This window comes from Peromyscus leucopus, chromosome 23 (genome assembly GCF_004664715.2).
Source record: "Peromyscus leucopus breed LL Stock chromosome 23, UCI_PerLeu_2.1, whole genome shotgun sequence".
Lineage (NCBI taxonomy): Eukaryota > Metazoa > Chordata > Mammalia > Rodentia > Cricetidae > Peromyscus > Peromyscus leucopus.
The window spans coordinates 37,802,375-37,815,074 of NC_051082.1; the positions used below are offsets into that span (position 1 = coordinate 37,802,375).

The 12,700-nt window shown below is 52.5% G+C and overlaps 1 protein-coding gene across 1 annotated transcript in view; it reads left to right on the forward strand.

Annotated features, from left to right (window-relative positions):
• The window catches only part of Tnrc18 (trinucleotide repeat containing 18), a 99,926-nt gene that overhangs the window by 85,445 nt on the left and 1,781 nt on the right, over positions 1–12,700 (forward strand). Inside the window, 5 exon segments of the mRNA XM_037198535.1 lie at positions 4,762–4,878; positions 5,662–5,829; positions 6,298–7,661; positions 11,223–11,459; positions 12,056–12,130. Coding sequence (XP_037054430.1) covers positions 4,762–4,878; positions 5,662–5,829; positions 6,298–7,661; positions 11,223–11,459; positions 12,056–12,130 — 1,961 coding nt within the window.

Genomic DNA, 12,700 nt, shown 5'->3' on the forward strand with positions numbered 1-12,700 from the left:
TTGAATCAGGTACTATTCAGATGAAATCCACAGGGCTCAGGCTCTTGGGATCTGATCTGTGGGCTGGCTATACCAGCTTCTTGGGAAGGTATTTCACCTTCACAAATCCCATCATCAGAGAACGTCTCAACTGTCTCCTGCTTTCCCATGTAGGTTGGGGGGTGCCTGACTTGGCTCATGAAGTTTATTGAGGCTACTACAGTGAGTCCACGGGGGTGGGCCCATTACAATCCTGTTCTTGCTGCTAAGGAATGCAGTCGGTCTCCCTTCTCCATGGACAGTGTATCACGGTAGATTTTCCATTGCTGTGACGAAGTACCAGGCAGAAGATGTCAGGGCAGAAGGATCTGTTTTGACTTGCAGTCTAGGCAGGCACATTGCTCTTCTGGTCCTTGACTCTGTTGATTCTGGGTGTGTATCAATGTAAAGCGTCATGGTGCCACAATGTGGCCAAGGCCGCTCACGGCCTGAGAAAAAGGAAGCAGAGAGTGTGAGCAGACCAGATGCCAGGTACAACCTTCAAAAAAGATATCCCCAGTGACCTGCTACTCCGGTGAGGCCCCACTTCTGAAGGTTTCCACCCCATATTAGCGCCAGCTGCTGGGCATGAAGTATTCAACACGTGGGGAAGTTGGGATGTTGTTAACCTCACAGAGAGTGGAAGATGGGCCGATGGAAATAAATAGGGTGGGGGCTGGGATGGTGGCTCAGAGGCTAAGAATGCTTGTTTCAACATGATGAAAATCAGAGTTCAGATCCAGCACCCGTGTAACAAGCTGGATTTCCTATATACACTTGTAATGTCAGCTCTGCAGGGTGTGGAGACAGGATCACTGGGCTCTCAGAAAATGTGGGCCTTGACAGACTAGGTGGAGAATGATAGATGAGGATACCTGCTGCCCTCTGCAGGCACATGCGCGCTTGTGCATGCACACTTGTGCATGCTTGCTCCCTCACTCATGAGCGTGTGCGCTCTCTCGCTCTCTCCCTCCCCCTCTCTCTCCCTCCCTCTCTCCCCCTCTCTCACACTCACTCACTCACTCACTCACTCACTCACTCACTCACACAGACATGTATATACAAACAAATGGGTAAATACCTATTTGAAGCCAAAAGAATAAACAGATATGGAGCTGGAGAAAAGGTCCAGTGGTTGAAGATGCTTACTGTTTTTGGGTTCCCAGCAGCCCATATGATAGCTCACAAATGTCTGAAACTCCAGTTCGGGGGATCTGATGCCCTCTTCTGGCCTCCATGGATTCCTGCATGCAGGAATACAAACTCATGCAGGCACGCACATAAACATAAATAAAAATGAGTAAGTCTTAATAAAGAAACAAATGTGTACACCAGAAGACAGATAGTAAAGGTGTCAGACAGACACATAAAGCAGATAACTTGAGCAGCTCTAGCCTTGGTCATTCCAAAACCAACATGGGGGTGGGTGGGTATTGGTGTTGGTTGGACCAAAAGACCAAGCACAGTACACCCCTTAGCTACCTCTCATTTTACATACAAAAAGGCAGTATACCATTAAACAACAGGGTGTCCAGGACAGTTGGAGCCACAGGTAAGCTGGGAAGATATTTCTTTGCAATCTATAAGTCACTCATCAAACACCAGAAATCATGTTACTATGGTAAACATTTATCAGGAGTCTGGCATTCTGAGACTTTGTTCAGTACCATAAAGGACCAGGTGCTGGCCAAGCCTGCCTTGGGGGGCCCCTTGGAGTTTCAGGCCTGAAGCTGGCTAGCATCTTAAGGTTCCCCTTTATCTCATCTGTGTGACATTCTATTTCGTTCATAGTTCATCTCTTCATTTTAACAGATATTTCAGTAGCTTATTTGTTTGGGGATGTGGATTCATGTAGCCCAGGCTAGACTCAAACCCTCTACATAGACAATGAAGACTTTGACCTTCAGACCTCTCCTGCCTCCAGCTCCCAAGTACGTGTGCCATCTCACCGAGTTGGTGCAGTGCCAGGGATGGAACCAGGGCTTTGTGTGTGCGTGGCAGGCACTGTGCCAGCTGAGCCCCAGCCTCTTGGAGTTTTCAGAGAAAGAGCCCACGGATGATAGTTTATTTGGTTTGGCGTGTTACCATCTCTGTAGTCTACCCTTAGATAGAGACAGTTGAGCTGGGTATAAATTCCACGTTGGAAGTAATTTCCCCCTCCCTCCCTCCCCCCTCCCTCCTTACTTCCTACCTTTCTTTTTCTTCAATTTTTCAATATAGGGTTTCTTTGTGTAGCCTTAGTGGTCCTGGAACTTGCTCTCTCTATAAACTAGGCTGGCTTTGAACTTGGAGAACCACCTGCCTCTGCCTCCTGAGTGCTGGGATTAAAGGCTTGTACCACCATGCCTGGCTTCCTCTTACCTTTTCAAAGTCATCATTTGCTTTACTTTGAGACAGCGTCTTACCATATAGCTCTCTGGCTAGTCCAGAACTCACTCTGTAGACCAGGCTGGCCTTGAACCCACAGAGGTCCACTTGCCTCTGCCTCCCAGGTACTCAGATTAAAGATGTGTACCACCACACCTGGCTGTATATGCTGCTTATGTTGAGCTTCCAGTATTATTTGGTAAGTTCAGCATGTTGTAATTCCTAAATCTGGGGGCTGAGGAGATGGCTCAGAGGAAAAGCAATTTTTTTTTTTTTTTGTTTTGTTTTGTTTTGTTTTGTTTTGTTTTGTTTTGTTTTTCGAGACAGGGTTTCTCTGTGTAGCTTTGCGCCTTTCCTGGGACTCACTTGGTAGCCCAGGCTGGCCTCGAACTCACAGAGATCCGCCTAGCTCTGCCTCCCGAGTGCTGGGATTAAAGGCGTGCGCCACCACCGCCCGGCCTGGAAAAGCAATTTCTGTGCAAGTGTGAGGAAGTAGAATTCAGATACCCAGCACCCATGTAGATTCCAGGATAGTGGTCTCCCCATAATCTCAACATGTGGGAGACAGACCTGGGATCCCCAGAGCCAGGCAGCCACTTAGCTAGATTAGCTGACACACCGAGATCTGAGTTCAGTTGATAGAACTCACCTCAGTATATGAGGTGAACAGGGGTCGGGGAGGATACCCAACGTCAGCTGCTGGCCTCCACACACCTGCACATGTGAATTTGCTCCTACTGGAACACGCACTTCGTACACACGCAGTAAAACTACTCCCTAATTGTTATAGGAGGCTCCTTTTGTTCATGTCTCTCTTTAGAACTGAGTCTTCTCGTTGCCTCTAGTTTTACAGTCCTGTGAGTGTGCATGCATGTTCATGAAGTGTAGGCTCACACATGCCAAGGCATTCATGTGGCGGTCAGGGCACAGCTTGTAGGAGTCTGTTCTCTCCTTCCACTGTGTGGGTCCCGGGGATGCAACTCATGTCTTCAGGCTTGGCAACAAGTGTGGTTACCCACTAAGTCTCTGGCCAGGCCTGGCTTAGAACTCCTGATCCTCCTGCCTCAGACTCTGGAGAGCTGGGGTTACAGACATGCACCCCCACTCTTGGCTTGACTTTCTTCTCTCCCTTGAGGGTTAGTTTTCAAGAAAATCTTTCCTCCATCTGCACATCTCTTTTTGAAGAATCTCACAGAGGGTGTTTTTCATTTGTTTGGGATTCCCTTGGTTCCTTCTCGCCTTTTGCGTCCCCTCCTGGTCTGGGTTAGTTTTCTTCTTCTTATTAGAGTTGGTCCTGGCATCTTTATTGATCCTTAGTGAAGAGAGAAAGAGAGAGATGGAAGAGCCATTCTGGAGCTCTGCATGCTGGTGGGTGGGTGGACTCTTCTGCTCAGGGATTCCCTAATACTGGCACGTGTGGGTTCTTCCTCCTCAGCTGCTCGGTGCCACCAGGCCTCCGTCTTCGAGGATGTGGACTTAGCATTTGCATATTGGGAAGGGGTTGGTGTGTCCCCGTGTTCGGTATGCAGACGTACCCAGTACCCTTCAGTCTACAGCTATACAAGTCTCTCCGTTCATCCTGCTAGGCAGACACCTTCACTCAGTATTGGGGACTCCTCCACCCTTGGCCTTGTTGGCCTCAACACCTTCCAGAACAGTAAAGTCAAAGCCAAACTATCCAGACTTGGTGGCACGGGCCTGCCAACATGGATACTCAGGAGGCTGAGGCAGGAGGATCACAAGGTCAAGGCCTCCCTGGGCTACAGAGTGAGTTCAGGGCCAGCCTGGGCAATTTAGGTGAGGCCCTGTCTCAACAAATAAGAGTAAAAGCAGTAAAAGCGGGCGGTGGTGGCACATGCCTTTAATCCTAACACTTGGGAGGCAGAGGCAAGCAGATCTCTGAGTTTGAAGTCATTCTAGGCTACAGAGTGAATTCCAGGACAGGCTCCAAAGCTACACAGAGAAACTCTGTCTTGAAAAAAACCAAGAAACAAATGAGTAAAAACAGGGCTTGGAGATAGCACTGGCCTGACTCGCATGAGACCACAATCAACTGTGACTGCCCCTATAGAATGTAGACATATGTCCCACTTCCTGTATTTGATATACAGAGCTGATGTACTGGTAATGCTTTTAAAGTGGTTTTGGGGAGGGTCTTAGGTATGAGCAAACCCAGATAGGTGTGCAGTCAGCCATCTCTACCCCCTAAAGTCTAAGACACAGAGCCAGAAATGAGAAAGCTGGCCCTCTGTCCTTGACCTGTGTGGTTCTTAATGCCCATGCCAGCCCAACTGTGTATACAGGGACCTCTAAGACTGTGCCTCTGTGTCCTGGGCTGCAGTCCTAGGAGCCTCCCTGACCAGCTTTTACCCTCAGGGCTGCTGGACCTGGAAGACGATGGAGACCTGATCACCGTGGAGTTTGATGATGGAGACACAGGCAGGATCCCCCTCTCACACATCCGCCTCTTGCCGCCTGACTACAAAATCCAGTGTGAGTGATGAACCCATGGCATGGGGTGAAGAGGGGGGGTCTGAAGCCCCAGCTGGGCCCACACACCCAAACACACCTGACTACTCAGTAGCATATTCTACCTGCTTATTGTTGCCCAGGTTCCCTCCACTTATCTCCCGGCCCAGTTTGGCATTTGGTTCTCTCTTTATTTGCATTGCTGGGGATGGAGCCCAGCATCTTGTACAAGCCAGCCAGGCACTCTACCACTGACCACACCCCAGCCCCTCACTGGGGGATTCTAGGCAGGTGCTTTACCACTGAGCCACACCCCAGCCCCTCACTGGGGGATTCTAGGCAGGCACTCTACCACTGAGTCACACCCCAGCCCCTCACTGGGGGATTCTAGGCAGGTGCTTTACCACTGAGCCACACCCAGCCCCTCACTGGGGGATTCTAGGCAGGTGCTCTACCACTGACCACACCCCAGCCCTTCACTAGGGGATTCTAGGCAGGTGCTCTACCACAGAGCCACACCCCAGCCCCTCTCTGGGGGATTCTAGGCAGGTGCTTTACCACTGAGCCACACCCCAGCCCCTCTCTGAGGAATTCTAGCCAATCTAAAGCTCTGGATGCTTGTGGGTGGGCAGGAATCCTCTGCTCAGGGAGTCCCCTGAGCTCTGCCATGGAGCCACACCTCCATCATTGGAGGATTCTAGAACCTGCCGCTGAGCTCCCTAACATGGGTTGGCTGCAGGGTTTTCTGCCTGCATGCCAAAAAGCCTGGTCAGTAGAACCGGAGCCACTGTCTGCTTTGTCCTATAGGTGCTGAGCCATCCCCGGCTCTCCTAGTGCCCAGTGCAAAACGCCGTAGCAGGAAGACCAGCAAAGACACTGGGGAAGGCAAAGAAGGGGCCGCCACAGCACCTCAGGAGGCTACAGGGGCAAAGCCGCGAGGGCGAGGACGGAAACCCAGTGCCAAAGCCAAGGGTGGTAAGTTATCCCTGGTCTGGGAGGATGGGGATGAGGCCACTGTGGGAATCCGATGCTGGGGCTCAGGGCTTCCCATGAGTAGACCAGTCTCTGTCCTGTGAGAGTTCTGTGCTGCTGGGCAGTTTTTCCTGGGTTCACCTACTGCTTAGAGAAATTGGCAAGCATTTGAAGGACCTACCTTGGGGCTTACACAGGGAGGAGCCTTGCTTCCTGCCCCGGGTTCCACAAAGGCTTTCTGACTAGGATCCCAGCTCATCCAGCAGGAAGTTCCACCTTTCTCCCAGAATTCAAGGATGAATGAATGGATGAATGAAAGTCATGACACATCAATGAAAGTCATAACACATCAATGAATGAATGAATGAATGAATGAATGAATGAATGAATGAATGAATGAATAAGTCATGAAAGTCATGACACATCACAATGAAAGTCATGTTTGACCTCTAGTTGTGGTCTCTCTATTAGACAGAGCTGTTGTCCTGGAGGAAGGGGCTGCCACAGATGAGGTCCCCAGTGCTCCCTTGGCCCTGGAGCCCATCAACACCCCAAGTTCCAAGAAGAGTCCCCCAGAACCAGTGGACAAGCGGGCCAGAGGCCCCAAAGCTCGCTCAGTCTCTGCACAGCCCAGTCCCGCGCCACCCACCTTCTCCAGCTGCCCAGCTCCTGAGCCCTTTGGGGAGCTACCAGCCCCCACTGCCGCCCCACTCATCAACATGCCTGTCACCATGCCTGCCACTCGCCCCAAACCCAAGAAGGCTCGGGCCGCCGAGGGGTCAGGTGCCAAAGGTCCCCGGAGGCCAGGGGAAGAGGACGAACTGCTCGTCAAACTGGACCATGAGGGGGTCATGTCCCCCAAAAGCAAGAAGGCCAAAGAGGCCCTGCTCCTGCGGGAAGATCCAGGGCCCGGGGGTTGGCCAGAGTCCACGGGGTTGCTCAGCCTGGGTAGCTACTCACCGGCTGTTGGCAACAGTGAGCCCAAGGCCACCTGGCCCAAGGCTCTGGAGGGAGACCTCACTCAGGAGCCCGGGCCAGGGCTTCCTTTAGAGGATTCTGGCAACTCCAAAAGCCCAGACAAGGCCCAGGCTGAGCAAGATGGGGCCGAGGAGTCGGAGACCACCAGCAGCAGCAGCAGCAGCAGCAGCAGTAGCAGCAGCAGCAGCAGTAGTAGCAGCAGCAGCAGCAGCAGCAGTAGCAGCAGCAGCAGCAGCAGCAGCAGCAGCAGTGGTTCTGAAACAGAAGGCGAGGAAGACACTGAGAAGAGCAGGGAGACCGGCCGGGGTGCAGGGGGCCGAACCTGCAGTGCTGCCAGCTCCAGGGCATCTTCTCCTGCCTCCTCCTCCTCCTCCTCCTCTTCCTCTTCTTCCTCCTCCTCCTCCTCTTCTTCCTCTTCCTCCTCCTCTTCTTCCTCTTCCTCTTCCTCTTCTTCCTCCTCCTCCTCTTCCACCACAGACGAGGATTCTTCCTGTAGCTCAGATGATGAAGCAACCCCTGCGACCGCAGCCAGTCCCTCCACGCAGCCAGCGCTCCCCACCAAGGTGTCCAAGCCACCTAGCAAGGCACGCTCCTCAGCTCACTCCCCAGGCAAGAAGGCGCCCCCTGTCACCCAGCCACCGCCCCAGCCCCCACCCCAGCCCCAGCAGACTCTGCAACCCAAGACCCAGGCTGGGGCTGGGGCCAAGAGCCGACCTAAGAAGAGAGAAGGCGTGCACCTGCCTACCACCAAAGAGCTGGCCAAGCGGCAGCGTCTGCCATCCGTGGAGAACCGGCCTAAAATTGCTGCCTTCCTACCCGCCCGGCAGCTTTGGAAGTGGTTTGGCAAGCCCACTCAGGTAAACTTCCTGGAAGGGAACCGTGGGTGGGGTTAGTCTTGAGGTCCAGAAAAGCACCCTGGGTTCCAAAATCCATTTTAGTCCAGAATCCATGTCCTGTATAGATAGCATGGCCTTGCCCAACCTGTTCCACAACCTTCCCTTTGGAGCTCAAGTTATGGACACTGGGACCCACACAGGCCCTCCTGTGGTGCTCAGGCCAGAAAGGGAGGGCCCTTACAAGCCCTTCAGCAGCTAGCCTGCTCATCATTGTACCTGCCTCAAGGTCAGAGAACTGAAGGCTGGTTCTTAGCAGCAAATGACTCGAGTCAACACCTTTTGCCTGGCTCAGACCCGGTATAGCCCCTGAGCTAAAAGCCCTAGTGTGGTGGGCCAGGGGTCATGGGTCCCACCTCTATCCCGACAGTCAGGGCTGGTCTTCCAGGAGCAGATTCCAAGCACTCCCCACCCTCACTGTCTCTCATCTACCCACCTACGTGTACAAAGAGTATACATGCATGTGTACACACGTGCCTGTACCTGCTTGTGCAGGGGCACCAAGTGCTCACATGGACGTACGTTCAGTCACACAATGTGCATGCATGGGTGCTGTTACAAGTTGAATAGAAGCATGCCAAGTCTCATCGCATTTCCACTAGCCACACACTGTCATGTTCTGAGTACTTCATCCGCTATAGTGGCACCATGTCTGATGATGTAGAAGCTTGGGGTAGGTGGTCCCTGACTAAAGGAAGTAGGTCACTGGGGGGCGGGTTCTGAGTATATGTTAGCGCTGATCATTCCCTGTTCAGCTGTGAAGTGAGCATCTTACCTCTGCCCCATCCTCATTATCATGTGGGCTGCCCCCAGCACGTAGGGTCAAACGACCGTGGACTAGGTCCTCTGAGAACACGAGCCCAAAGCAAATCTCCTCCCTTTTTTAAAGCTTTCTCCTCTTTCTTCTTTTTAATCTGTCAAGTATTTGGTCAGCAATGAGAAAAGTAACAATCATAAATAGACCATAGACACATGAACACTGCACACAGGAATACAGTCATATGTGTCTGTATGTACATACATGCAATATAAATGGGGCAAGGGTACACGTGTACATGCACTTCTCAGTCAAGGGTATTGTCAGCAGCTATTCTGGAAGCTTCCATGTGGAGTATGGTAACAGCCCTCCTGATGAATAGTCCACCCTATACCTGAGCTCCAGTGTGTCACTCAGCTTACCCTCCTAAATGACAAAATACTCTGTGCATAGCCAAAGATGAACTTGAGTTTCTGCCTCTGTCTCCTGAGCGCTGGGATTACAGGCATGTACTACCATGCCCAATTTATGGCATACTAAGGATGGAACCCAGGGCTTTGTGTGTGTATGGTGATCACTCTGCCAGCTGGGCTCCAGGACCAGTGCCAGACACCATTATCTTTAGTCTCTGGCCAAGTGCTGGGTGCCATAGTGGAGAGGCATACATGGGACTAAACTTCCCATACCATGTCCAGGAAGCAAAGAAAGAGAGAGAGAGTCCTAGGCCTTGAATCCCTTTGAGGGCATACCTTAGTAACCTACTAACCTTAGTGACCTAGGTAGTGACCTATAATCTCAATAGTCCCGCCCTGCTGTATCCTCACCACTTTTAGAAACCCCATCCTGGACAGCCATGACCTAATCCAGAGCTTTGGGAGCAATCCATTAGTGAACTTTGGTAGCCAGGCTTGTGTGTGTGTGGTTTCCCTGTCCACGGGCCCACCCTGGGCTTGTTCTTAGCAGCCACATGGCTAGACCCGGGTTCCCGGGCTGTGTGAACAGCTCCAAGGAGATGCTCCCATTGGTCAGAAGGTCTTTTCTCCACCCTTATGTCACCCTGACAGGTTTAGGAGTCGGGAATTAACAGTGATAGTGTTGGGGGAGGGTATTTGGTGACTTCCCTTGGGGTTCGAGGAGCCCCCGACTTGTGTGTGGTATCAGCTTCTAGGTTCAGGGAGGCTGGAGCGGTGCGGTAATGTCAGAATGAGGCCTGTTTGGGAAGGGGGCACTTTGTGGGCGTCCCTCCATTCCTCCCTTCCTTTCCTGCCTGCTCCTCTCCCCTCCCCTCCTTTCCTGCCTGCCCCTCTCCCCTCCCCTCCCCTCCCCTCCTGCCTGCTCCTCTCCCCTCCTGCCTGCCCCTCTCCCCTCCCCTCCTGCCTGCTCCTCTCCCCTCCCTCCCCTCCTGCCTGCCCCTCTCCCCTCCCCTCCTGCCTGCCCTCTCCCTCCCTCCCCTCCCCTCCTGCCTGCCCCTCTCCCCTCTCCCCTCCTCTCCTTTCCTGCCTGCCCCTCTCCCCTCCCCTCCCCTCCTGCCTGCCCTCTCCCTCCCCTCCTTTCCTGCCTGCTCCTCTCCCTTCTCCCATCCCTCCTGAATTTTCAGTGGCAGATGGATTAATTCCAGATTCAGTGAGAGATCCTATCTCAAAAAATAAGGTGGCACCATGAATGGTGGCATGTACCTTTAATCCCAGCACTCTTCAGGCTGAGGCTGGAGGAGCTCTGTGAGCTCAGGGCTAGTCTGGTCTACATAGAGAGTTCTAGGACATCCAGGGCTACATAGTGAGACTCTGTTTCAAAAAAACGAAACAAAAAAAAAAAAAAAAGAAAGAAAGAAAGAAAGAATAGAAAAAAAAAAGGGTGCCAGGGCTGGAGAAAAGGCTCAGAAGTTACTAAAGCATTTAGTTCCGTCTTGAGGCCCAGAGTTTGAACCACAGTACCTACATTGGCAGCTCCCAAACGCTGGTAACTTTAGTTCCAAAGGATCTGAAACCTTTCTCTTGCCTCTATGGGCATCTGCACACACATGTGCACATACACTTGCAAAGACATACATAAACAAAAAGTATGTTTTTTTAAAAAATAGGTAAGATGGAGAGCAAAAGAGGAAGACACCTATGGCCACCACACACCTGCACCTCACATGCACACGTGCACCTGAATGTATACCCATTACATGTGTACGCACACACGCGTACACTCTCTGCCTCTAAAAACGAAGAGGGGTGTAGCCGACAGCTTTTGTTGCTCTGAGAGAACACTTGAGATGACTTGTGAAGAGGAAACTTTCGTTATGGCTCATTGTGTCCATCCGCTGGCTCTGGCTCTACTGCTTGTGTCTTTGTGTCCATCTGCTGGCTCTGGCTTGATTGCTTGGGTCTGGGCTAAAGCAGAAGCACATGATGTGGCAGAACTGCTTGTGTCTTGGCTGCCAGGAAACAGAGGCCTGAGAGCTCCTTTAAGGCTGTACCTCCAGTGACCTGCTTCCTCCTGGTTTGGCACCAGCTCTCAACGGTTCCACTCCCTCAGTAGCACCACCAGCTAGTCATTCAATAAGCTCTCAGTGGGTGAACTCGGGGTGGGGTTGGGGCTTCCAGACTCAAGCTAAGGCATCCCTTCCGTGCAGACCCCCAGTATTGGTGGCAGGTGCTTAGGTCCAGGATGAGGGAATCCAGGCTTGCCCAGCCAGGGCCTGGCTGGTGGGTGCCTGGCGTGAGACTCCATGGGGCTGGGCACAGTGCTGGGCTCTGCTCCCTGACTGACACATCCCACAGCGGCGAGGCATGAAGGGCAAGGCTCGCAAGCTCTTCTACAAAGCCATCGTTCGAGGCAAGGAGATGATCCGAATTGGGGACTGTGCGGTCTTCCTGTCGGCTGGCCGCCCCAACCTACCCTACATTGGCCGGATCCAGAGCATGTGGGAGTCGTGGGGCAACAACATGGTGGTCCGTGTGAAGTGGTTTTACCATCCGGAAGAGACCAGCCCGGGCAAACAGTTCCACGAGGGCCAGGTGAGCCTTTCCCTGCTGGGGACTGAGAGAGACCCTGGTACAGAAAGGCAGACCCATGCTTGTTGAAAGGCAGAACCCATGGTTCTACGGGTGTGAAAAAATGCCCTGACAGAAAGCAACGTAGGGAAGTAAGGGTTTTCTTTTAGCTGACGGTTCTACGTCACCGTCCATCTCCTTGAGGACAGCGGTCATATCACATCCACAGCTTGGGCAGAGAGAATGAGTGCATAGTGCTCAGCTCGCTCCCTCTGCTCACACAGTCCAAGGTCCCCTATGCAGGCAATAGTGCCGCCCACAGTGGGCTGGGTCTTCTCACCTCAGTTAACAAGATCAAGATAATCCCCAGCAGAGGTACCCACAGCCTACCTAGAGGGCGACACATTGAGACTTTCTTCCCAGGTAATTCTAGATGGTGTCAAATTGACAGTTAAAAACTAACCGTCACACAGCTTGAGGCTGGGCATCTGGATACTGAGAACAGAGGCCCCGCAAGTGGGGAGGTTGAGTCCAAGGGAGCTTGTATAGTCAGCCTGAGATCTCAGATGGAGGTAAAACAAGGCTCAGACTTAACCCTATCCCCTCGTGTATCCCCCCAGCACTGGGACCAGAAGTCGGGGCGCAGTCTCCCTGCAGCCCTGCGGGCCTCCAGCCAGAGGAAGGACTTTATGGAGGTAAGAAGGCAGTGGTGGGCTGGTGCTGGGGTATCAGCTCTGTCCAGATGGGGTGGACTGGAAGCTTTCTGCTCTGCCGCTCCAAGTCTATTCCTCTTGTGTCTGTGGCTCTGAGCTAATGGGGTCCCTTTCTCTGTCCTACCTGCTCACTGAATCTGCCTTTGGCTCAGTGCCTCCTAGTGTCATTTATAGGCACATCTGTCCCTCTTCTCCTCTGTTGTTTCTCTCATTTTTATTTCTTTTCTGTGTGTCTGCATATACGAAAGTATATGGGGAGTGTGCGTGTGCGTGTGGGTGTGGGTGGAGGCCCAGGGTCAGCACTGGGAGTCTTCCTTGATCGTCAAACCCAGATCTTACTAGCCAGCTTGCTCCAGAGGTCCCCTGTCTCTGTCTTCTGAGGCTGGAATTACAGGTGGGCTAACACACCCACCTGCTGCTTATGTGAGTTCTGGAGATCTGAACTCGGGTCCTCATAACTTGCTGCTCGTAAGATAAGGACCTTAATCCAAGGAGTCTGCACAGGCCATATGTCCATTCTTACCTTGGGGCACTGTTTCCTCTTGCCATCTC